This window comes from Naegleria lovaniensis (genome assembly GCF_003324165.1).
Source record: "Naegleria lovaniensis strain ATCC 30569 chromosome Unknown tig006, whole genome shotgun sequence".
Lineage (NCBI taxonomy): Eukaryota > Heterolobosea > Eutetramitea > Acrasida > Naegleriidae > Naegleria > Naegleria lovaniensis.
In genome coordinates, this window is record NW_025407828.1 from 72,301 (window position 1) to 96,534 (window position 24,234).

Below are 24,234 nucleotides of genomic sequence, written 5' to 3' on the forward strand. Positions count from 1 at the left end.
ACAACGACCGTTGTACTCATAAGGACGATATATTTGTTGAACCCTTTTTATGGGCTACTGAATGAAAGAGTTGTGGTTAGTAGGTGAAAGAAATATTTGTGAGCTAGCGTTGTCGATCATGTGACGCGAGGGGAACGGGCCTTCAATCCAATCCTATGGCCCTGGTAGTGGCAATTCAACGTAACGCAACGTATAATGACGAACCAATATTTATGTGGTGTTTCATTCACGTGTCAGCTACAAATAATTGTTTATTAAACATCACTAAGGAAAATCTCTCTTGCAGCCCGTTGTTCGCTAACAAAAACTCTAATGAACAATGAAATGTAGCTGCACTGTTTTATCTTTGGCCAAATTCCTTTTCCTTGTTATTCATCTTTAAAACAACGACATTCCTCCACCAACGACCGAGGAAATGATTCGGTAAATTCCTCTTCAACAACACCCCAAGCAGCAGCCTTTGTTTTTATTTCACTTTCATACCTATTCCATGCGTCGCTCCTCGTTCCTTGTCCTCCCTGTACCCTGAGTCGTTCATTATGCCGTTGCATGGAATACAATCGTTCTCCAAGATGGTACCTCCAGCCATCCACGGGATAAATAAAACAAATACTTCTCATTTTTTTTATTAAGGTGAAACATTTTTCAGTGAGGAGGTATCCAAAATACGGAAAGACGGTAAGGTCCCTCGGTTATTGGTTCCGATAATGATAGTACTGCTCAATCCGTTTTTTGTTTTGATATGATCGTATTCTAATTAAAATCTTTACAAAATTAAAATGACACATGGCCTGCAAATTTTAGCTGGAGTTAAACGCGCTCTGTGTCACTCTTAATTTCGCAAAGAAATAGAAAGTTAAATTTACAAAAAAAAAATGTCAACTTTAAATCTATCGACGACAGACCCCACCGTTCATAATTTATTACGATTTGGCATTTTCTCAACAGGAGCGATCGCCTACACCTTCACCGAATCGCTTCTCAAAAACAATTACGGCTTTCCGAAACATCAAATTCAAGTCGTTGCTGTTGTTTCCAGAGAGTTGGAAAAGGCACAACAATTTGCCAATCATTTCTCAACTATTGGCAATACGACATCCAAAGAGAAGAATGGCAACTCGGAAATGGATTCATCTTCAATATTACATCAAATTAAAGCCTATGATGATTATGAACAATTTTTCAATGATGATTCCATTGATATAGTATATATTGCATCTCCACACTATCTTCATTATGAACATTGTAAAATGGCATTAGAGTAAGTCATTGTTTTAGAATATTACTGGAAAGTTTGAATTGGTATTGTCATGACCAATGATTTTGACATTTGGAATAATGGGCGTTACATGTGAATTTAATTTTCGGATATTCTGTTTAAAAAATCTGTCACTGTGTTAATAATTGTGTACATTCATTCCTCATAGACATGGTAAGAATGTGTTATGTGAAAAGGCATTCACAATCAATGCAAAAGAAGCTTCTGAATTGATTGAATTAGCAAAACAAAAGAATTTATTTCTCATGGAAGGAATGGTATGTGTTTGATGAAACAACTACATCTGAAAATCATTGAAATTCACATTTAAATACATGTTGAAATCATAGTGGACAAGATTTTTCCCAGCCAATCAAGAAATGATGAAACTCATCAAAAATGGAGAAATTGGTCAAATTACTCACATCAATGTGAGCTTGGGATTTGTTGGAGCTAAACGTCAACCATCAAAAGATCATCGATTGTACAAGTTGGAAAGTGGAGGAGGATCTTTATTGGATTGTGGAGTTTATTGCATTTCATCCATCATTCAAATTGTGAATGGAATTGGTTGTGGAAAAGTTTCAAAAATTCAATCATTCATGAATATCGATTCACAAACTGGAACCGATACTCAATGCAGTGCTTTGATTGAATTTGAGAGATTCGATAGTAGTGGTTACAACAATTCCCAACCCATCTATGCCACGTTTCATTGCAGTTTTGTCAATGAATTTTCAAGAATTTTAGAAATTTGTGGCAGTGATGGTATTATTCAAGTCCACAATAGTTTTCACAGACCCACTAGTTTTTCCGTGATCAAACAAGGATCCACTCGTACCTATGAATTTCCAAAAGAAAATGATTATCAAGAAGGATCTGGCTTTTTCTATGAAATTAAGCATGTTTTAGAATTGTGGCGAGAACAGAAAATAGAGAGCCCGATCATGCCACATCATGAAACACTTTCAGTCATGCAAATCATGGACACTATACGACAAGCTCATCAATTTTACTATCCCAAAGAAAAAGAAGAACCATCATCCTCATATGTAAACCCCCTCAAACCAACAATCCAATGAATAATTGAAGAAATTCCATAGATGTTGATCAATTGTCCTTGCTCGATTCGTCCTTACCTTAGAACTGCTGCTGCATCTTTTGACCATCGAATATATAGTGATGAATCATATCAGTCTCATACGTTTGGAGGACTCGCGTTTGTTGTTGAGGTGGAATGAACATCACACAGTTGAAAAAAAAAAAATGACCAAGAAAAGTTCTGGCTCTAAATTTCGTCTTCCCTTCTTTCATATATCTTCCAAAGATAAAACCATCATGGTACAAAGCACGTCCAATGATGCGGATGATGTAGATATTCGAGTGTTTGATCCAGAGTTTAAAGTACCATCGGTAAATTCTCCATCGTTAACAAGTCCCGGAGGTGCAAACAGTAGCACGAGTAATATGGGACACGTCGTGATGAGTAGTAATACTGCTGCTAGTGGTCATAACGGACATCATCATCATCAACAACAACAACATGGCTCTACAGCAATTACATCGCCGGGTAGTGCCGGCTCAACACCAACGCAATTTCCTTCATCAGGAAAATCACCACCAACTCCAATCAGCGAAGAAGACGTTGAGAGAGTTCTTGATACGATTCGAGTCATTGATGAGCCGGAAGAGGCCTCCGTAAAAGCACCAAAAGAATTGGAATGTTTAGTGGCATATAAAGATATGAATAGAATAACCAAAATTAATTTACGAGGAACATTGGATGATGCTATCAACAAGTGCAAATCAATATATAAGATTGATCAAAATACAAATGTCAGACTTGACGTGCTGGATCCGAGGGTAGACGAATATATTGTTGCAGAGTCCGTGGATCATATTAAAAAGTGCAAACAAAAACTGTCAGCAAAACCTGTAAAATTACGGTTAGAAGAGAACAAGCAAGCGACGGTATCGTTCGAGGATCAGATGGGATGGATTGAAATGAAAGTATTGGGTCAGGAGCTTTTGGTGAGGTAAAAATGGTTTATGACAGAATTCATTCCAAGACGTTTGCTGTCAAGAAGATTCACGTTTCTAAAGGGGTATGTTGTTGTGGCATGTTACCATGATGGCTATAATACTTTGTCAACGATGATCCAACTATTATTACTTTTTAACGCATGTTACTTACTGCATTGCGGCTGTGTCAACATTTACAATGTAATCGCATGAATCATTCTACTGCTTCATCATTGCCTATTCCAAATATATTTACAGCAAAAAGAATATAAGGAAAAAATTGAAAAAGAAATACAAGTCATGCAATCTCTGGATCATCCAAACATTGTCAAATGTTATGGATATCATGAGCATGGAGAATTTTTCTACATCATGATGGAATTAATGCTTGGAGGATCGCTGAAGAGCGTTATGAAACGAATTGGAAAAGGCCTCACCGAAGATGTCATACAAGACTACGCCAAACAACTTTTTTCTGCTTTAGTATACATTCATGAAGACTTACCTACACATGTATATCACAGAGATTTGAAGTGTGACAATTTCCTTTTGGCAGGCAATTTGATAAAAATTGCAGATTTTGGAGAAGCTAAAGTAATTCAGAAAGGTCAAACATTTTCTCAAACAAGGAATTCTGTTGTCGGAACTTTAACATTTTGCAGCCCTGAAATGCTTCGAGGAGACCCAACATACAAACGATCTCACGCTCCTGATGTTTGTTGGAACGTGAATTTAGGAAAAGCATTCTCTCGGATAGCTCAGATAGCGCTGAAACAGATAATGAAGCTCTATACAGCGAATACCGCTTGATTGACTTTATTCTTAAGAATCTTCACTTATTACAAGAGAAGATTATTCCTGAATTAACAGTATCCAACGAGTTGAAAGATTTGTTACTTCAATGTCTTAAAGAGTAAGTAGTTGTGTTTTTGAAATATGAGGTTCTAAACCTGTCATCTCACATGGATGCATCCAATAATTATGTATATCAACAGAGATCCAAGTCAACGACCAAAAGCAAGTGAATTGCTGAAACATGAATTTTTCACAAAAGTTTTCCCAAGAGGAACACTCAAAGAAGAAATTCTTGCTCAATTTCACTTTTTCACAGACGAATGTGAGAAACTGCAACAAAAAGCTCTTCCAACTTATCATTCCACCATTTTTGATCCAAACTCGAAAACTTTGACACAAAAAGAACAAGAACCGGAATATGCCGCCGATTACTTTGAATGAGCAAGTGAACTCCAAAAAACAACTTTACACCACCAGTCCTTAATACTATTAAATTTAATTTATGATGTAATTTATGTACATAGGTAAAGATAAAGGTGAGCAATTTGTCTGACCATTCTTCAACATATTATCGCAATCAACCAGAATTACTGATCTTCATTGCCAGCAAGTTTCAAAGCAGAGGACGCAGACTTTCTTTCCATCGTTGCTCTGTGGAAAGTTGTTTCAAAGTCTTTCTCAGCTTTTTTACGCTCCTCTTCACTAAGATTCCTAGTGATGATTCTGAAAGCGGCTAGATATTGTTGCTTGGTAAATCTCGTCACTGATTTAACATGATACAAAAGTTGAATCTTTTCCAAAAGCAGCAAATTGTAAAATTCAAGTGCAAAATTGAAATGCTGTTCATGCTTTTGCGTGATGGCGCTTATTTGTTGCTGAAGTGCTGTAATATTTCTTTTCATAATTTCCACACCAACCTTGGAGAAATTTGGTATTGTTGGCTCTTTGCTCGAAGTACAATGTGAAACAAGAGTGCCAATTAACAGATCGGACACAAACTTGCCCAATCCTCCGAATACATAGGTCATCTTGTCTTCTGAAAGATGAGTACTTAGTGCTCTATGAATACCATGCATATCCTTATTAAATTCTTCCACAAAAGATTCCGGTAAATCAATTTGTTCTTCACAATCATAGGCAGCTTCTTTGATGTTCTCGCTAAACCCTCTATCAATGTAATAAAAGCATCGTATTCGAAGATCAATCTTAATTGCAAGTAAGCAGTCATTATATATCGAAACAATCTTGTCATAATAATCTTCCAAATGTTTCACAATCTGAAAACTTGAATTAGCCAACAGGGCAACCACTGTGTTTGGGTTGGTTAATAGCCTTCGTGGTTTGGTTTTCGCGTTATTATGTTGTGGAATTTTTGTGGATGAGGGTAAATTTTGGACAATTTCATAGTGAAACTTGTAAATATTCTCCAAGACCCATTCCAATGTATTGTTCAACGTTGCAAGTGAAATAAAGCCACTTGTACGGTCAATGATGTGTGACTTTCGAGATGGATCGAAAACTAAATTTCTTATTGGAACGTCTACGTGTTGTTCAAAGAGTCTTCGAATATGATCAACATCAGTCTGAGGCTGTTTTAGTTGCTGAGGTCGCCATTGTTGTGCTCTGACAAATAAAGCTTCGCTAATCAGAAATGGTAAGACTTCTCTACACTGTTTCAAAATCTGTTGACAATAACTTGTAGAAATTGCTAAATCGAAAAATGTAGTGTTTTCATCTAAATATCTCTTTAACAGTTGCTCTACTACTCCATAAAAATCTGGTTTTTGAACAGGAATTGTTCTAGCGATGCTGATTGTTTCATAAATCCATCTAAGGCAGCACATAGACCCGTAAAAAACAGTCTTTGTCGCACCAAATGTATTCAAAATGGTAGCATGGACTTTAAAATCCTTTAAGTGTACACTACTGAAAGCATGTGAATGTTTCCTGAAAAGCTCGCTAATTTTTGTTCTATAATCATTTCTAACAATTGACAAGAGAAAATGCCGTACTGTCTCATCGCAAAATTCTTTAAGAGATGTATATTCAGATGATGATGATGATGACGATTCTGACTCATCAAAAATAATGCTGTTACACTTTTCAATGAAATCTATGACTTCTTTGTAAGCCCAAAGCAAGTTATATGGTGAAAGTATAAAATGGCGTGAAAGAGCAGTAGAAATAATAGAGCTTGAATCTATTGTCTTTTCTTCTTGCAAGTGCTCATAAACGTCGATATTATTTGAATACTTGAAAGAAACAGAAAAATCATCTATGCTTGTGGGAACCCCCGAATCTTTGGTCTTTGTTGAATCAGTGCTATTAGATTTTTCAGGAGCGCCTAAAAGAGACATGTTTGAGAGGCCAAATAAATCTCGCAGCACCGTTTTGATTTCCTCTTGAGCAGTCTTCCATACATAGGTTGCCGTGAAGGTGTGTGGACATGAGGAATCAGAGACAGTTTCCGTTATTAAATGTACAAATTTTTCCTTTACGGTTTCGATTGCTGATAGGTTTTGTCGTGTTGTTTTGAGGACTATTTGATTCTCAAACAGCGAGATAATATCTCGTACATACAAATCTTCCTCTAATTTAGTTTGCAAAAAGTTGCTCAACAATTCTTCAAGCGTTGTGGCATACAATTTGTGAACTTCCTTGGCATTTGATTTGGGATTGGCGCTTTTCAAATGTTCTAATTTTTGTTTGACTGCTTCCTTAATCTTTGTCAAAACGGGTTTGGAAACTTTGATATCCAAAGGAGTTGCAATTAAGTCACTACTTTGTGACAAACTGCTAAAATCAAGGCTGGCAGCTCTCAGCTCCATTATTCCAATCATGAAATTATATTTTTTCAAGAGATTAACAATGTTGTCAAATATTTTCTGAAACAACTTTTGCAGAGTTTTCCCTTGTATCATTGCAGTAATAAAAGGAACTTCTCGCAAGCGATTTGAATTGGTTATTTTGTGATGGTCTTTGGAAGGGTCGGGTTTGCTTTTTGAACCAACGCTCGTTTCATTCATCTGAGAGACAAAATCAAGAATGTGTTTCTCTATAAGAGATCTAATGTCAAATTGCAAGCTATGAACCATTCTTGATTGAAGAAGGGAAAGCTTGCCTAACGTATCCAATCCGTCAATTAGCATGGACAAGAAATAATTGCTGTCTTGCTCGGGATCAAATGACAGATCCGTGCCAACATCAAAATCGAATAGATTGGGAGTTTTCGCATAGACTCCAAATTCATTTTCATAAGAGATTGCTCTTCCAAGTTTCCGATTATATTCATGTCTATCAATTTCCTTTCGAATTATTTCGTTGTTGATGGACGCAGGTCTTTGATGGTTTGGTTGAATATTTGTCTCCTTGAAAGATATGATGTTGTTAGCATCAACTTTGCACTTTTCTACGTCCACGCTGTACAAGTGTGTGGTGAGAACATTTATCATCAACTCGGGCAATTTTTTCTCGTAATTTTTGATTTGACTCCTAATTTCCTCGAGTCCTTTGATGAATTTCAACTCCTCACTGTTTTTGAGAAACGAGCAACTTCGTTGAATGAGCTTGATAGCGTTTGAAAAGTGTTTTTTTTCAATAAGGAACGCTATTTTTTCTGGTACCTCTTTGACTTGGTGAATAATATTAAGAATTCTTAGATACTCAGAATGTTGAAGGTAATTCGTGTATAGCGAGGAAAGGTCTATTGCATGGGAAGTAAGACAAGATTTTGTGTTTCTAACTTCGTTTCTTAATTGTTGGATTTTCTTCTGTGATTCAGTCAGCTCTGCCAAAATGTCGGAGAAATTTCTGATGGATTTGTTAAACTCTTGATAATTAAAAGCAACCAATTTAGATAAAGCATCAGAAAGAGTATCATAATGCTCTGTAAGCTCATTAAGATCATCAATGTGTGTTCCGTGAATTAAAGACTGAGCTACAATAGTGATATGATTTGTTTTTAGCTGAGAATATAAAGTCGGAACACTATCTATCGCATTCAATACTTCACTTTCCAACTCTTTCATCTCCTCAAGCTTTTCATCAAACTCTTGTTCTTCATCCTCCTGATTTTCAGTATGCCCTTCTTCCTCCCTGTCTTGATCCAGCTCTTCTTCCACCTCACCTTCATCTTGATCCTGCTCTAAGTGTTCCTCGTTATGATGATCCTCATTTTCTTCTTCTTGATCATCGACCTCCTGCTGAGCGTCCTCCTCAATATCTTCGTCCTCTTCATTTTCTTCATCCTCATCATCATCATCTTCCTCTCTGCTTCTCGATCTGTTGCTGTACAAGTAAGGCATTTTTTTTAACGTTTTATGGACCTTAGCCTTTGCGAATCTGCAATCTTTGTTCTTGGAATCACCAAACATGTAATAATATTCTTTAATATTGGCTTACTCATTAGTAAAACAAGGTAAGCGTCATCATAAAAAAAATGCAAAATCCACAAGCCGTGATTGCTGGTGGAAAAAGTGGTACCACGGTGGTTCTGGACAATATTGAAGCTGCTCTCACCATCGGAAACATTCTAAAAACCACGTATGGGCCATTTGGAAGAGATAAATTATTTTGTGAGAGTGAAACTGGACAAATTATCATTTCCAATGACGGTGCAACGATTTTGAAATATTTAAAAAAGAAAATCAAAAAGAATTCGGAATTAAGTAATCCGGGTAAAATGTCCAAAGATGAAACCATACGATGGGCGTTCAGTACGGAGCCTGTGATTGACTTACTGGTGAACATTAGTGAAACACAGGATTCACAAGTTGGGGATGGCACTACGAGCGTGGTGTTATTAACATGCGCCTTGCTGAAACAGGCAAGACGACTAATGTCTTTAGGGCTCAGTCCACATAGTATTATTCAAAGCTTTAGGGTGAGTTTTTGGAATTGAATTCAATTTTTCTATATCTTGCTGCTAGCTAGGGCATCAATTTATTACTAGAAAATTGTCACAAATTGAATTATGCCTCGACTTGTCCGAGATATCTGAGCAAGCTATTAATGTGCTTGTAGAAATAGTTAAAATTCCGTTCAACAGCAAGGTGTTAAAAAATATGAGCTTTTTCTTTTCACAATTACTAGTTGATGCATATGTGCAATTAAGAAAAATTCAACAGAGAAAAGAAGCTAGTAACAGATCGGAACAACATCTCTTCACACGACGTAATTTATTGTTTTGCGGAATTCCAGGAGGTTCAATTCAAGATTCATTTTTACTAAATGGGATTTGTTTTAAGCGAACTTTTTACTATGCCGGCTATGAACAACAACAAAAACGAATCGAGAACCCAAAAATTTTAATCTTGAACCATGAGTTAGAGCTTAAACAACAAAAAGAATTTGCTAGAATTGTTATTAATGATCCTAGCTCATATCATAATTTTATGGAAACTGAATGGGAATTGTTAAACAAAAAGCTGGAGACAATTGTGAAGACAGGCTGCGATATTGTGTTAAATCTTCAAACCATTGGAGACATTGCTACTCAATACTTTACTCAGCATGGCTTGACGTCAATTGGACGAATTGATGAAGCAACACTCAATAGTATTGTAAAATCTCTTGGAGGAGTAATCATTTCATCACTGGAAGATTTAGAAACGCTGCTAAACTCTACACATGAAATTCTCCCTGTATATGGATCATGTAATCTCTTCGAAGAGAAATGCATTGGAGAAGATTTTTATTGTGTTCTTTCTGGTCTTCAGTGTGTTGGCAGTGATGAAAGAATTACAGTAGTACTTCGAGGAGAGGAAAATATTTTAGAAGAAGCAAAGCGAAGTATGCATGACGCTCTGTGTATTCTTGAGAATATTGTTCATGTTCCAGTTTGCCATCTTGGAGGAGGAGCCACAGAACTCTATCTAAAAACTTGTCTGAAACAGTATTGTAACGAGTGCTCATTATCAACAACTAATGAGCAAGCACTTTCTATCATTGAAGGTTTGAGACACTACGCAACAGCATTGGAGGAGTTGGTGTTTATCTTGTGTGATAATGCAGGACTAAATGCTTCAAAGGTCATTGACACCTTATCCTCTCTCCATGAAAAAGGAGAATCATACCAATACTATGGCCTTAACTTGTACAAGAACGCAATTATGAATTTGTTACCCTCTGCTATTTGTAAAATAGAGGAGTCCACAGGAAAATCTTTCATTCGAGACATTCCTCAAGAGCTCAGAAATAGCACCGTATTAGAACCGTGCAGTGTGAAGAGAAACGTGTTTCAGTCAGCCACTGAAGCTGCTTGTTTCATTCTGTCCATTGATTACGTCGTGGTCATGCCTCCTTTAGAAACAGAGAAAGAAAGAAGCGAGCGACTGGCAAAATTGTACTCACAACAACAAGCTCTTCAAAAACAATGGACCCAACACATCAAATCAGAAGAAAGAAAGAAACACGAATATCTTTGAGTGTGATCAGACATGGTGTTGAACCAAGGCCTTCATTCATGACTGATCCAGGAGGTTGAACCAATGAATCATTAGATCGACAGTAGAGAGATGAAATTTTGAAATGAGATGACACCACCATCCCAATCCTTAGAAAAAATGTTGAATACATCATTGTCGAGTGTTGCCTCCTCGTTTGGTTCCGGCTCGACGAGCAGCAACATGTTTCCGACGCCAACTTCGAGCATATCTCTTCAAGGAAGTAAGGTTCGAGTGGTTTGCAGGGTGAGACCACTGTTGGAGATGGAAAGTGGAGGGAAAATGTGTTTGGATGTACCCGATCAAGAGAACGTTGTAGTAACGAGCAAAGGCTTGACCTTCTCTTATGATGAGGTGTTTGGTGCAGGAACATCTCAATCGGAAGTGTTTGAAACGGTAGGAAGACCTCTCATTGATGATATTATCAAGGGTTATAACTGTACCATATTCGCTTATGGACAAACCTCGTCAGGAAAAACATACAGCATGATGAACCTTCCGAAAGATCCGTACAGTGTACGTTTTATTGCTTGCATCACTTAATATTCAGAATTTATTTTGACAACAACAATAACTTTAAATTTACAGGAAGAACGTGGAATTGCACCTAGGATTGTTTGTACACTATTCGAAGCGATCGACCAGTCTCCGGAAAATATTGAATTTACTGTAAAAGTATCATTTTTTGAAATTTATATGGAGAAGATTTTTGATTTATTTGAGCGTAAGTGTTAGTGACATTATACATTTTGAGGTGAATCGGTTTATGTTTTCAGCCTCAAAACAAAATTTGGCTGTGAAGGAAGACACGAGCGAAAAGACTTTTTATGTGGAGGATTTGTCTGAATTATATGTTTCAAGTGAGGAAGAAGTGTTACGCCTAATGAAAATTGGCTGCAAAAACAAAAAAATATCGTCTACGAGTAGGTTTTGATTGTAGTGATGATTAATGATTACCATCCATTTAGAAATGAATAGAGATAGTAGCAGAAGTCACACGATCTTTTCTGTTACAGTGACACAGCATGACACTAAGAAAGGTCAAAAAATAAGCTCCAAGCTTTATCTTGTAGATTTGGCTGGTAGTGTAAGTACAACTTTTGAAATGAGTTTTATTATTTACCGAGTTGATAGGAAAAAGTTTGTAAGACTGAAGCCACTGGCTTACGGTTGGAAGAGGCAAAAACCATCAACAAAAGCTTAGCAACCCTAGCAAAGGTCATCAGTGCTCTTACAGAAAAAAATGTAAGTGGTGTCATTTTTCAGAATTTTCTGTTGATAAGCAATAATTGCGTAGCCTCATATCCCTTATAGAGAAAGTAAATTGACAAAACTATTACAAGACGCATTAGGTGGAAATACAAGAACTACATTAATGATTAATTGTTCGCCGAGCAATTTAAACGAAGATGAAACAATTTCCACCCTGAGGTTTGGGTTAACTGCAAATAGTATTAAAAACAAGCCAAAGGTGAATTTTGAAACAAGTGACACAGAATACAAAAAGCAATTGACATTGGCAAGAAATGAAATTATTGGTCTTAAAACAAAGAACATACAGTTAGAAGCTGAGTTAGTTACACTTAAAGCTTCACACACGAATTACGAAAAATTAAGCTTTGCCAACAATTTGCTCTTAAAACAAGCACAACAAAAAGACGACAGCATCGAAGCTCTCAACCTAGAAATTTTAAAATTAAGGAGAGAGTTAGATTTGATGAAAGGAAAGCACGAGCAGCTAAATATTGCGATGGGCGAAAAGACTTCATCCCTTATATCAGAGCTAGTTGAGTACAAGAAACAATGCTCAGAATTGCAATCTGATAACCAACTTCTCAAACAGCAAATTTCTAATCAGCAAGTATCAACTTCACCAACTTTGATTGGTAGCACTCCAATGGATTTAAATAACCCAGAAGTTCGGTTGGAATCAATTTCTGATATAGACAACACTGGAAAGTACTCCAAAGCGGTTGACATTGTGTTGGACGAATTAATGAGGATTAAAATGGATAGAAGCGAAATCCAAGAGATGGTTGCGAATGCATCGAGCGAGATTCGTGATTACATGGACCAAATTCTATCCGGGCAGCAACTAAGCGAACAAGAAATACAGTATGATGCCCTTTCTAAAATTTCAGAAAAAGATGTCAGCGAACTCGAAATTAACTTTTCAGCCCAAGAACTCAAGGATTACGTTCAAATGTTGGAAGAACAAAACAAAAGTATCAAGAATGAGCTTGAAGCCTTTTTAAAAGGAAATTCACAATCGAGACAAGTTGTAGGTGACACAGATCAAGATTTGCAAATTCTCACCAATACAACAGACCCTATCAAGAATGGCCTATCAGCATCATCCCTCCATGGAGGAAAGGTTGTAGTACCACTAAAAGGGGGATTCAAGAAGCAGCAAAAAACCTTAAATGATTCTCTGGATGACGAAGAGGAAATTATCGGTAGTGAAATGGTGAAATGCGGCCAAGTTTTCATTCTGTCGAAAAGTTCTGTAAGTATTATCTTTTTTCAAATGGTTCTGATGGCATATGTGACATCTTCTCTATCCAGAACTCTAGTCAGGATGTGTGGAAAAAGCGATGGCTGGTCATTGGATACAAAACCCCCCAAATTAAGATTTATAAGACCATCAAATCCATCACTCCACAGCTCATCTCACTCTCCACCCAATCCACTCTCATCAAGAACGACTCTGAATATATCCTATCCATCTCTAACACAAGCATTGGAGATATTCACATGAAATTTTCCTCGACACAAGACATCAAAGAATGGAATACAGTCATCGTTGACGTATTGGACATGTTGCAGAGTTCTTCGCAATGAATGACTTCATAAAAAATAATTTTCAATCATAAAAATAGATTTAAAAAATATGCCAACAGCCCAATCGCTTCCTCCGCGTTCGGGTTCCAGTGCTGCTTCCAATCGAAAGATGGTGGTTCATGCTGGACAAAATTCTGCTCGAGGAGGAAAAAGCGACTTGCCGTTATCGGCATCAAACGCAAAATCCTTGAGTAACAATACCAATCAGCAACGAGGATATAGTCCGACGATAAACAATCAACAATCAAACAACAAGAACAATAATAACCACAACATTAATGAGAGAGCAAAATTGTCGAATCATCTTCCAACCAGATCATCACATTGGAACAATACAACCGAATTTGCTCCCAAAATATTGATCAATCCTGCATCAAAATCGGCAACAGCATCATCGGGAAATGAAAAAAGCAAAACCCATCCTCAGCTGGCTATCATTAAACAAATTGAAGAACGATATCTTCAATTCTTGTCGGATGAAGGAAAAGTGGAGAATATTATCGAGAGCATTGAGGGAGTGAATGTGCCAACCGACACCATGCTAGATTTTTGTAGTGTTAGAAAACGTTGTATTGAGCAATATCACAATATCACTCTTCAGGATCCAGAGTACGACAAAACACATGACGTCATTTCTCATATTTGGAGAATGTTTTACTACAGAGTCATCGATTTGTTCCGAAGAAACACAATCTTGAAAGAAAGAAAGGACATCTATCTCAAATTTCTCAACACTGGACTTGACGAATACAAAGAATTTTACAAGAAATTAACAGAATTGTTTCAAAAGGAAAAGGTGCTCATTCAACGTGGAGATTTATTTCGCTACAAAGCTCTATTGTTGAACAACAAACCCGCTGATTTCTTAAAAAGTGAAAAGTACTACAATAAGGCCCTACAACTTTCAAGAGATTTTGGAAATGCTTGGAATCAATTAGCTGTTATTTCTACATATAACAATGATATTTTCCTTGCACTTTATAGATATTACAGAAGTTTAGGTTCCATCCATAGACCATTTTCATGCACCAAGGATAATATTATTTTGTTATTCAAGAATAATGTTCCAAAAATGCAAGGAAGGAGTAGTTATCACTTGCTGACTTTGCATGGCAAGTTATTTCAACAAATAACCCCAATACCGGAGTTAGAAGATGATAATGCGACATTAATTATTAACGATTGCTTCAATGAGATTCCAAGAAATGACACTAATTATTTGTTGAAAGCCACCATTATGAATTTATTTGTTGATCAGAAAAGTAACTCTTCCTTCTATTCAAAGGTATTCAATGAGATGTTCTTTGCTAAATTGGTCGATATTTATTGTGACAACCAACAAATTACATCTTATGAGGATATTTATGCCTCACTCGTTCTCTATATTGAATATTTCCTTCAAAACAGAGCAAAATATTTGCATGAAAACGAGAACTTGTGTCAAGTAATTTGCCATTTATTTTCGAGAATTGTTAACGATGAGGAGCTATCAAAGCATACAGAGGAAAATACATTCTACACAGAAGTGTTAGGATATAGTCCCTTGAATGGTAATCTTGGAACCTTTACAACTAGAAATGAGAATTCTGCTCTCAAACAATCCCTTGTTCAATTATTTGACAAGCAAAAGAATGAACTTGTGAACGACACACTCATTCCACTATTTTATCACGAGAAGAGCAAAACGTTCTCGACCAATCCCATTGAAGATGACGATGAAAGTATCATGTTAAATGGTGACATTTTGGCCGAGTTAAACAATGGTGATGATCTCATCCTCAATGATGATGACATGACAGACGTCTCTCACCAGAAGGATCGACCTGTCCAAAGCATGACTCCACCACCTTCAACTACACAAATTTCTACCACTGGCACTAATAACATTTGGCAATCAGACACCGCTCTTCCCGAGACTAAAAACGAAAGTCCATCATCGTTGGCAAAGCTTAATGTGACAAGCCCACTCTTGCATAGCAATTTCATAGAATCTCCATTTAGAATGAATGCCTATGACAACAATGATCACTTGTTCAATCAAAGAATGTCCACACCCACCAACAATGGAATGAGCTCACCTCTCATTGAGAAATCAACCTTGATGAGCAAAATTTTAAGCTCACCTCCCAAGAATACCACCACACCCAATACAGCACAGAGCTCAACACCTTCTGTGTTTGACTCTATCTTTGGTTCAGCACAGTCAACAACAAGCACTTCCTCCAACAATGACGCTTGGAATCGACCACCTGTTGGTTCACAAAGCAATTGGGGTGGAGTTCCTTCATTCCTGGGAGGTTATAATGTAGCACCAAACATCAATGTGATTTATAATCCATTTGGGTTCAATTATCCATCCATGTATGGTAGTGGAGTTGGAACGGCCTATCCGTTCCCTCAACCACAGCAGCAACCTCAACCACCAGTACAAACATCAACTTCTCCACACTCCCAGACAAGTGTGAGTAGCTCAAATCAATCAAGTGGCGGAGGGGTCCTATCTTTCCCATTCAGAAACAGTAGTAGCAGCAGTAGTAGTAGCAGTTGTGGAACATCTTCAAATTCCTTTAATCTTTTTGATTAGATGTTTGACGTTGTGAAAGATCAGAAAAACATAATTCTTTTTGGTCACTGTGATCATTTGACTTGAGATGCAGGCGGAAACTTTCGACAATGATTATGAAGCTCTAGAACATTTCGCTTTCAATTCAACTATGAAAGATGGTATGCCCTAAATTTTTCCCGCCAACGTAAAACGTTTAAAATTAAATTTAAAATAAAAAAAATGCAAGCAAACTCAAAGCCCACTAATAAGAAGGTAAGCCTTGTTACTAAGGAACTCTCATCATGCTCTTTACATTGCTAATACTTGTCGGAATTGATTTGTACAAACATTGCCATGATCGTTCATTCAAAATATCCTGATACAACAGGGATCTATTGAGAAGAAGGTTCTCGCTCTCAAAGAGAGAAACGAGATATTGGAAGGAACCAACACTCAACTCTCGAATATCATAACACAACAACAACAAGAAATTCGAACTTTAGAAACAGCGCTCGAGTTGGCTTCGGGACAAGATGCTCAACAATTCTATAACTTTGGAGCCTATCAACTCGAAAATCAAAAGCTCCGAGAGGAATTTCAGAGAGTACAAGCAGAGATGGAACAACTTCATTCGGAAAAGGAATCATTCGAGAATGAATTGGAAATTAAAAAACAAGAAATTGCCGAGTTGGAGATGCAAAAAGAAAACCTCATGTCTCTAGTGGATAATCAAAATAAGGAATTGTCTGCTCTCAAGAATGTTTCTGAGATGTTAAAGGAAAAGGCGTCACTTCTCAAAAGATCTGATTCAGAACTTGTAAAAACACGCAAAGAATTGGAGTCCGTCCGATCTCAATTTCAAATATTGGAGAAGGATTATGCCAACGAGAGAGAATTGCGAGAGCAAGCAGAAAAAAGATTTGATGACTTGAAGCAATCATCAGAAAATGAAACTGGTTCTCTTCGAGAGCAACTTGATACCTTTGCAGACATGAACTTTAAATATCAAAAACAATTGAACGAGTTAAAATCTGAAAATGTGCAAATGAGGGAAATGTCAGACACAATGACCCTCAAAACAAAGGAGCTTGAAGAGGTCATAAAACTACTAAAGGAAGAGAGAAAGAGCTCTGAAGAGGAATTATGTAATCGATTGAAAGAGAGAATTTCACAACTCACTCAACTGAATGGCGAAAAGGATGCAATTCTTAACTCACAAAAGGAACTACAATTCAAATTGATGGAAAAGGAAGAAGCGTTGAGGCTGAAAGAAGACCATTTGAACAAGTTGGAGCAGCAAATCACAAACCAAGGAGAAAACAAGAAGATTATGCAAAAGACTCTCTTACAACAATTGGAAACTCTTCGAAGAGAAATTCAAGAAAAAGATACTGAAATCTCTAATCTTAAAGAATACATTGACAACATGGAAAAGGACAACAACAAACTAAAAATTCTAGTCAAAGCCTTAAAGAGAAATCAAGAACAACGGTCACAACTGCTTGGTAAGGAGAAGGGAATTACAGCTGTATTAGGAGGAAGTTCGGTCAATTCATCTCAAATTACAAACGTCTCTGCCGTCATGGACGCTCGTGAAGACGATGTGAAAAGCGTGTGTTCATCCGTATCCAACTACAGTGCTGCTAGAGAACCGGAAAAACCACCATTGAGCGCCTCATCGAAGACTGCCTCGACCAGAATTGATTCCAGCTATGCAACCATTTCACCAAAATCGAATACTGAGCAAGAAACTCCAACACGTCAACTAAGCTATGGAAGTCCAAGCATGAATGAGTCTCAACACGGAGGAGAGGAGGAGGCTTTGAATTCATCTGAGGTTTCGGTGAATGAACCACCAGCCACTGCTGTGACGGCATTCAACCATGCCAACTTGCAGACAGCCAATGATCGTACATTGTTCCAACCACAACTATCTCAAGAACAAGTGAAACCAGCTTGCATTCCAACAAAGCCAACTCTTAGGGTTGTTAACACCTTTACAGCTCCCAACACTTCCAACATCAATTCGAATGCAGTACTCGTCAACAACCCTTACATTCCATCATCCTTGAATGTGGTCCCTGCCTCTACAAGTAGTAGTTCACACATCAACAATGAGAACGTTGGCGTTGTCAAGACCACTCTTGAAAAAGCATTCCATTCAACACCTAACAAACCCTACCAACAACACTCCAATGCCACTACTACTGCTTCGAGAAAACCCCTCGCCTTACTTTCAAATCACCACAACAGCCAATCCATGAGTGTGCCATCAACCACAAGTTTTCAACAACCCACGAAGAAACCATTCAAGCATCATCATGCTTCTCCACAACCCACTCCACATTATGCAAAAACTTTGGATGAACTTGCAGCCACACCCTCTCCATTTTCAAACTTTTCACAAAACAAAAAGGAAATGGATATGAGTGTGTTAAGTACGCCAACATTCCAGAGAATGGATCTCTTTGAATTGGCAGAAATGAAATAACACTCCATTGTATCATAAAATACAACAATTATTAAACATGGAAAGGATCCGCACTTTGCGAAACCATCTCGGGAATGATGTACTGGAGGTTACCCGAGGACGGAGCGCATTCTTTCCTTACTTTGCAAAAATCAATCCGCACACGAACCAGCTTGAATTCTTTGATGATTCCATGTTTTAAAAAAACATTTCTTTCTCATTAATTCCTAGATGAACAAACAAGAGATCAAACAAAAGTGGCAACAAGCTCTCACTCTTGCACAAAGTTTCACTCCAGACAAATTCAAATTCTACGAACAAAAAGATCACGTCGTCATTAGTAGTTGTGAAGATCCCAATGGAACAGTGGTGATGGGTCAACTCGTGATTGAAAAGTGCACAGCTGCCGAATATTTACAAGTCATTCAAACCACCGAGTTAAAGACTTGGGTGTTATTAGATCCAAAAGCAAAAGAATATGTGGAATTGGATTCTTTTGAAGATCAAGATGGTCATTATTCCATTCGGTATTACATTGGTGCTTCTCCCAGTAAGTTTTCTTGAATTATTTCTCGATAGAATAATCACAATAGCTGTGGATGAAAATCTTGTTGAAATGATGATCAAAAAGACATGATGGTGAGTGATCGAGATTTCATCATTTGTTTACACATCCATCATGATGATCAAGTCTCTTCAAATCGTTACATCGTGGTAACTACCTCTGTCGATGGTTCCTACACTTCTGATTTGGCGACATCGCACGGCGTTCGTGGAACGAACATCTTTTCGTATCATGAACTCGTGGAAACGGAACATGGAGATTTACAAGTGGTGTTTAAGGGACAAGCTTCAGCGAATGGATGGATTCCAACTGCAGTGGCGAATCAAGTGGTATATGGTCGTCCATTGATCATTGCTGCAGTGGCCAAGTATTTGGGAAAGTCTACACGCAGTGTTTGAGTTGAATGCTTGTTTTAGACGTACATTGTAAACCAAATGGAACACTAAAAAAACACGTGTATGGTCTAAGGGAACACGACATTGACAAACCTTGTTTCATTCTCTTTCCATCTCTATAAGATTGTTTTCAAAACAAAATGAATCCACAACAACATCAACAACAAGAAACAACTTCACAAGTTGCAAAACCAACCTCCGAACAATGGCAACGAATGCTCGCAGGTGAAATGTACAATGCCATGGATCCTTCTCTCGTACAGGCTCGTCGTCAATGTCGTCAAGAATTCTTACATCCCTTCAACAACCTTTCGGAACAACAAGAATCTCCTTCTGAATTCCGAGAAGCGCTTTGTCGAACATTTATGGGCCATCACGGTGAGAATTCTTACATTGAACCTCCATTCCGATGCGATTATGGCTCGAATATTTATTATGGAAAAAACTTTTATGCCAATTTTAATTGTTGCATGTTGGATGTGTGTGAAATTCGAATCGGAGAGAATGTCATGTTTGGTCCAAATGTTCAAATTTATACGGCTACTCATCCCACAGATCCAATCGAACGAACACAAAGTGGAATGGAGTATGGAAAGCCCATTACGATTGGAGATTATGTTTGGATTGGAGGTGGAGCGATTGTCAATCCGGGAGTGACCATCGGAGAAGGAAGTACCATCGGAAGTGGATCGGTGGTGACACGAGATGTTCCGCCCTATGTGGTGGCAGCTGGAAATCCATGTCGAGTGATTAAACAGTTGGAAAGACCCAAAATTAAGGAAACAATGGAATGATTCAACAGTGTTCCATTTGAATTCATTTGAAATTAGTTCAATTTAAGGTGAAAATAAATTATTTCATAAAGAAAATTTTCATCTGGTTCTTCTATTCGTCAACTAAGGTGACATCCAAGTTTCATCTCAAGAATGAAAAGAACACGAACGCGTTGAAGTTGATGAAGAGGAAGAAATTTAAAAAAAAATGCTTCAAACCTCTGAAAGTTTCGGAAAGGATCAGGACACTAAGACCATGTCGGAAGTAAATGGACAATCATCATCAGAACAACAACAACAACAACCAAAATTTGAAGAAAAGGCTCAAGCTTTAAATCATCTCTTTGATACATTGGATTCTAAATTGAGAACAGGATCATCATCCAATCATTTCAATACGAGTAGTACTAGTAACAGTACCATCAAGATGCCTCCGGGACTCACACTCGACGACATGTCTTTTTGGTTAAAGTACAGACAAGAAATTGATTATTCAAAACCAACACCTTTTGCATGTCCACCCATAGCTTCTTATCAATACACTTCGTCAGAGTCTTCTTCAACAACCTTGGAACAAGACCATCCGAAAAGAATTAAAGCCAAATCAGCACAGAAAAGAAAACAACAACAGGAACCATTACAACCAAGTACTACTACGGTCCTTCCAGAACATAATGATGGCCTTTCAAAAGTTTTTTGCATTAAAAGAAAAAGAAATGAGGAGCCGATTGAAACATTTTATATTCCTTCGATTCAACAAACGAAGAAGACTAAAATTTCGGATTTGGAAAAGCATTTGGCTAATACCAATCTATCAGGAGAGTCATCAAAGAAAAAGAAGGATCATGATTTTTCAATTAGTCCTAATGTGTCACTCTTCAAATTTACCTTGTTAAAAGATGAAAGTAATCAAAAGAAAAAACAAGAAACTCACTCTGCTTCGTTGAAACAAATCGCCACGATTGACAGCAAATCTAAAACAACCGATCGATTAAAGAGTCATCAAGAATCGCTCAAACAAAAACGTTTGCTTAGAATTAACGAGAAGAGACGAGAAGGTGATAAGGAAATTGTGGAATTTGGGTTTGTTCAAGCAAAAGAAAAGAAAACCACTGAGGAATTGCTCTCTCCTTATGAGTCTCTATTAAAGCAAGCTTACGGAAATGATTCACTTGAAGAATTGAGAAAACTTGAACAAGCAGAGGACGACGATTTTGAAATTGATTACTACACTGTTGAAACAACCAATGACATGCAAGATGATGACGAACAACCTCATGCAAACGCAGTTTTGAGATTTGAAAGTTTTGATGATCAATTATGGCTCGAAAACACATTGGATGATGGATTATTTGACAATGACGACGAATATGACTCTGAAGACTCTAACGCTTCAGGAAATCCAAATAACGATTATCCTGACGAAGAAGAGGATGACGATGATGACGAATACTATGACGAAGATGACTATGGAGGAAACCAATATTATGATGATGGTGAGCAATACTATGACGACGAACAAGACGATGATGACGGTGATTATTATTAAGGTGTACTCTCAAATTTTTCTCAGATTTCAAAATTGGTGAGAGCATTTCAAACTGGCAATTCACTTACAGATATAATTCACCATCTCGTGTTAAGGCATCAAGAGCACGTTTATTACTAGCTGTCTACCTTGAAAAGAGTCACTGAATTGACATGATCATTACGACTAATGACTTCGAATATACAGTTTTTGAATGCATAGAACTTGGTTCCGCCAAATGGATTATTTGCTCGAGTATGATCATGCACAATTGGTTTGCTACACGGTGTGCCTTCAAGCGATTGTTGAACGGTCGAAAACTTAACATCGGGTCCAATAAATGCTCTCTTTCTGTTTTCCTGTCCCTCAAATTGATTCGTGGCAATAGAAAAATTACACTTCACATACACATTAAAATCAACACTTCCTGGCACGTTGGTATGAAGAATTATTTTCTGTACAGTGTGAGTCGATCCACCGAACATAATGTCAAATCCCAATGAAAAGTAATTATAAAAATAGTCATTTCCCACATTTTGCTTAATTCTGTTTTTGAGGGAAGGAGCCATCAAAGTAGTGAGACTAATGCCACCATCATTTTCAAAGAATTTTTCCTTTGGCTTGGCTGTTTTTTCTCCGTTCAAATTTCTATCATTACCAACTACATGTCCCGAGAGGTGGCCAGCTCCAATGGCATGAATTTTCAACTTGTCATTTCTTTTGTAATAAATTTTGTCTGGAGGTCCTAGAATCATTAATACGTCCTGTGCTGTGTATCCAAATTTAATCTTTTTTTTTCTATCCAATAGCTCAATACCTTTTCCAAGAGTTACTTGAATGGGCTCAAAGTAGTAATTCACTTCTTCTCGTGGTGAGAGAGCTTTCTTGTTGGATTTGTTTTTCTTTTCGTCATTAAAATTTTCATACTTTACAGAAAATGCTTTTTGCTGCTTGGATTGAGCGCTTGTAGGGCTCGCATCAACGTTGGTAGAGTTCACATTCAAGTCACTCATGGAGGAAGGTTTCACAGGTGGTAGTTTCGGATTTTTCAAGTCATGGCCATGGAATAAATAAATTGTGGTAGCGATGGGAGTGGTGTTATTGGGAAATTCTATTGGCATTTCTTGTCCATCCTTGTAGAGATGAGCATACATGGTAGGAATTGGAAAGACAAATGTCAATCCTGGATAGGTTAAAATGTAGGTGTTCGATTTTGTGTCGAACTCGCCTGGATATGTAGGACCAAAGACATTGTAAATACTGCAGTAAAAATTATTATTATTAAATGATAATTTTTAGGTTTGAATAAATTGTTATTATTATATTGATAATATCAAATCCAGAAATTGTTCAATAATTATTGTCATGATTCACACAAACACTTACTTTACAAAACTAGCATCAACGCTTGGTCCACTGAATATTGTTCCACTATAGGACAATTTAACTTTTGTTACATTATTAATTTGAATCAATTTCAAACGTTGTGTTTGAGATTCAAAGTATAATACAATATCTTCCTCCACAATTTTCACAATAATATCGTTATTGAGAGGCTCCTTTTCATTATACAGAATTTCCACATCATTCACTTGTTCATCGAGTGTAACAATTGAAAAGGACGGTACATTTTCTGTGGATGATGAATTAGGAGAGGAGGAAATGGAGGATGATGAATGTTGTACCATCACTAATTCGGAAGATTTGGGGTATCGATTAATTTGCTCCACATATTGCTTCAAGTGCCGAATAGCCTCGGAAATTGGCATTCCAATTATAAAACTTCCCATAGAGAAGCCTGGCTCTACTGGCAAGGTGAGCATGTTGTTGGATGTATTTTGTTTTTAAAATAATTCTTTCTATTTTCAGATCAAAATGCACGTGATGATGTGAGTAATAATGAAGGCTTTTGTACGTGATTATTCCGCAGCTATCTGATGATCAGAGTGAATTTCAAAACCAATTGTTGTTGATCGAAATGCAATATAAAAGATCTAATATATAGTTGTTGTTGTTGTTATATTTTAACTTTCAACTGCTTCTTAAGCAAGTACACCAGAGTGTACGAAAATGATGCACCAGAGAGATATGAACAATCGGTTGATGCAATCTGCAGCAGATGTGTGTTGTTATGATTTTTCTTTCTGGATTCTACACGCTATTAATAACGGCGCTCGATTTTTTGTAGACTGATTTTTATTAAAAAACGGTTTTTGATTGAGGAAGGAAATGATGGGAATAAGTGTGATGATGATGTTGCATAAACTGAGATCAATGATCCATGCCATGGTATATCAATTCCCATGACCTGCTGTACAAGAAAATAAGACAATGGATGTTAATAATATGAATAGCTTAAAAGTTACCATTGGCAACTATCAAGAATTATTTGTATCTTTCATTATTATCTTTTTTATTCTTGCCTTCTCCTCAATATTTGTATTATATATCTATATTCTTGCCATCCTCAATAAATACATATCATTCAACATATTATTTTATAAGAAACATATAATGCATAGAATAGAATGGTCATACAAAAAATTTTGTTTGGAGCAAGACGCACAGAACGCAACATGTGATTTTTGCCACAAAAATA

At 37.1% G+C, this 24,234-nt stretch overlaps 11 protein-coding genes across 11 annotated transcripts; 9 read left to right on the forward strand and 2 right to left on the reverse strand.

Annotated features, from left to right (window-relative positions):
- Positions 1-875: 875 nt before the first annotated feature.
- On the forward strand, positions 876-2,340 carry C9374_013266 (uncharacterized protein; the record flags this gene model as incomplete). The annotated part of the gene is made up of 3 exons (XM_044689123.1): positions 876-1,261; positions 1,428-1,536; positions 1,609-2,340. 3 exons carry the CDS (start codon positions 876-878, stop codon positions 2,338-2,340), a joined length of 1,227 nt encoding a protein of 408 aa, XP_044553675.1.
- Positions 2,341-2,524: 184 nt separating this feature from the next.
- C9374_013267 (uncharacterized protein) lies at positions 2,525-4,516 on the forward strand (the record flags this gene model as incomplete). Its single annotated transcript, XM_044689124.1, has 5 exons — positions 2,525-3,289; positions 3,343-3,363; positions 3,539-3,994; positions 4,108-4,193; positions 4,276-4,516. 5 exons carry the CDS (start codon positions 2,525-2,527, stop codon positions 4,514-4,516), a joined length of 1,569 nt encoding a protein of 522 aa, XP_044553676.1.
- A 146-nt stretch (positions 4,517-4,662) lies between these two features.
- On the reverse strand, positions 4,663-8,379 carry C9374_013268 (uncharacterized protein; the record flags this gene model as incomplete). The annotated part of the gene is made up of 1 exon (XM_044689126.1): positions 4,663-8,379. The coding sequence occupies one exon, from the start codon at positions 8,377-8,379 to the stop codon at positions 4,663-4,665; it is 3,717 nt and encodes a 1,238-aa protein (XP_044553677.1).
- Positions 8,380-8,513: 134 nt separating this feature from the next.
- On the forward strand, positions 8,514-10,500 carry C9374_013269 (uncharacterized protein; the record flags this gene model as incomplete). The annotated part of the gene is made up of 2 exons (XM_044689127.1): positions 8,514-8,957; positions 9,004-10,500. The coding sequence occupies 2 exons, from the start codon at positions 8,514-8,516 to the stop codon at positions 10,498-10,500; spliced, it is 1,941 nt and encodes a 646-aa protein (XP_044553678.1).
- Positions 10,501-10,638: 138 nt separating this feature from the next.
- C9374_013270 (uncharacterized protein) lies at positions 10,639-13,359 on the forward strand (the record flags this gene model as incomplete). The annotated part of the gene is made up of 7 exons (XM_044689128.1): positions 10,639-11,034; positions 11,107-11,242; positions 11,295-11,441; positions 11,487-11,605; positions 11,653-11,763; positions 11,816-13,024; positions 13,084-13,359. The coding sequence occupies 7 exons, from the start codon at positions 10,639-10,641 to the stop codon at positions 13,357-13,359; spliced, it is 2,394 nt and encodes a 797-aa protein (XP_044553679.1).
- Positions 13,360-13,408: 49 nt separating this feature from the next.
- C9374_013271 (uncharacterized protein) lies at positions 13,409-15,943 on the forward strand (the record flags this gene model as incomplete). Its single annotated transcript, XM_044689129.1, has 1 exon — positions 13,409-15,943. One exon carries the CDS (start codon positions 13,409-13,411, stop codon positions 15,941-15,943), a length of 2,535 nt encoding a protein of 844 aa, XP_044553680.1.
- A 201-nt stretch (positions 15,944-16,144) lies between these two features.
- On the forward strand, positions 16,145-18,395 carry C9374_013272 (uncharacterized protein; the record flags this gene model as incomplete). The annotated part of the gene is made up of 2 exons (XM_044689130.1): positions 16,145-16,177; positions 16,293-18,395. 2 exons carry the CDS (start codon positions 16,145-16,147, stop codon positions 18,393-18,395), a joined length of 2,136 nt encoding a protein of 711 aa, XP_044553681.1.
- Positions 18,396-18,605: 210 nt separating this feature from the next.
- Positions 18,606-19,337, forward strand: C9374_013273 (uncharacterized protein; the record flags this gene model as incomplete). The annotated part of the gene is made up of 2 exons (XM_044689131.1): positions 18,606-18,924; positions 19,006-19,337. 2 exons carry the CDS (start codon positions 18,606-18,608, stop codon positions 19,335-19,337), a joined length of 651 nt encoding a protein of 216 aa, XP_044553682.1.
- A 137-nt stretch (positions 19,338-19,474) lies between these two features.
- C9374_013274 (uncharacterized protein) lies at positions 19,475-20,128 on the forward strand (the record flags this gene model as incomplete). Its single annotated transcript, XM_044689132.1, has 1 exon — positions 19,475-20,128. One exon carries the CDS (start codon positions 19,475-19,477, stop codon positions 20,126-20,128), a length of 654 nt encoding a protein of 217 aa, XP_044553683.1.
- Positions 20,129-20,315: 187 nt separating this feature from the next.
- Positions 20,316-21,656, forward strand: C9374_013275 (uncharacterized protein; the record flags this gene model as incomplete). The annotated part of the gene is made up of 1 exon (XM_044689133.1): positions 20,316-21,656. The coding sequence occupies one exon, from the start codon at positions 20,316-20,318 to the stop codon at positions 21,654-21,656; it is 1,341 nt and encodes a 446-aa protein (XP_044553684.1).
- Positions 21,657-21,772: 116 nt separating this feature from the next.
- Positions 21,773-23,458, reverse strand: C9374_013276 (uncharacterized protein; the record flags this gene model as incomplete). The annotated part of the gene is made up of 2 exons (XM_044689134.1): positions 21,773-22,895; positions 23,022-23,458. The coding sequence occupies 2 exons, from the start codon at positions 23,456-23,458 to the stop codon at positions 21,773-21,775; spliced, it is 1,560 nt and encodes a 519-aa protein (XP_044553685.1).
- Positions 23,459-24,234: the final 776 nt, after the last annotated feature.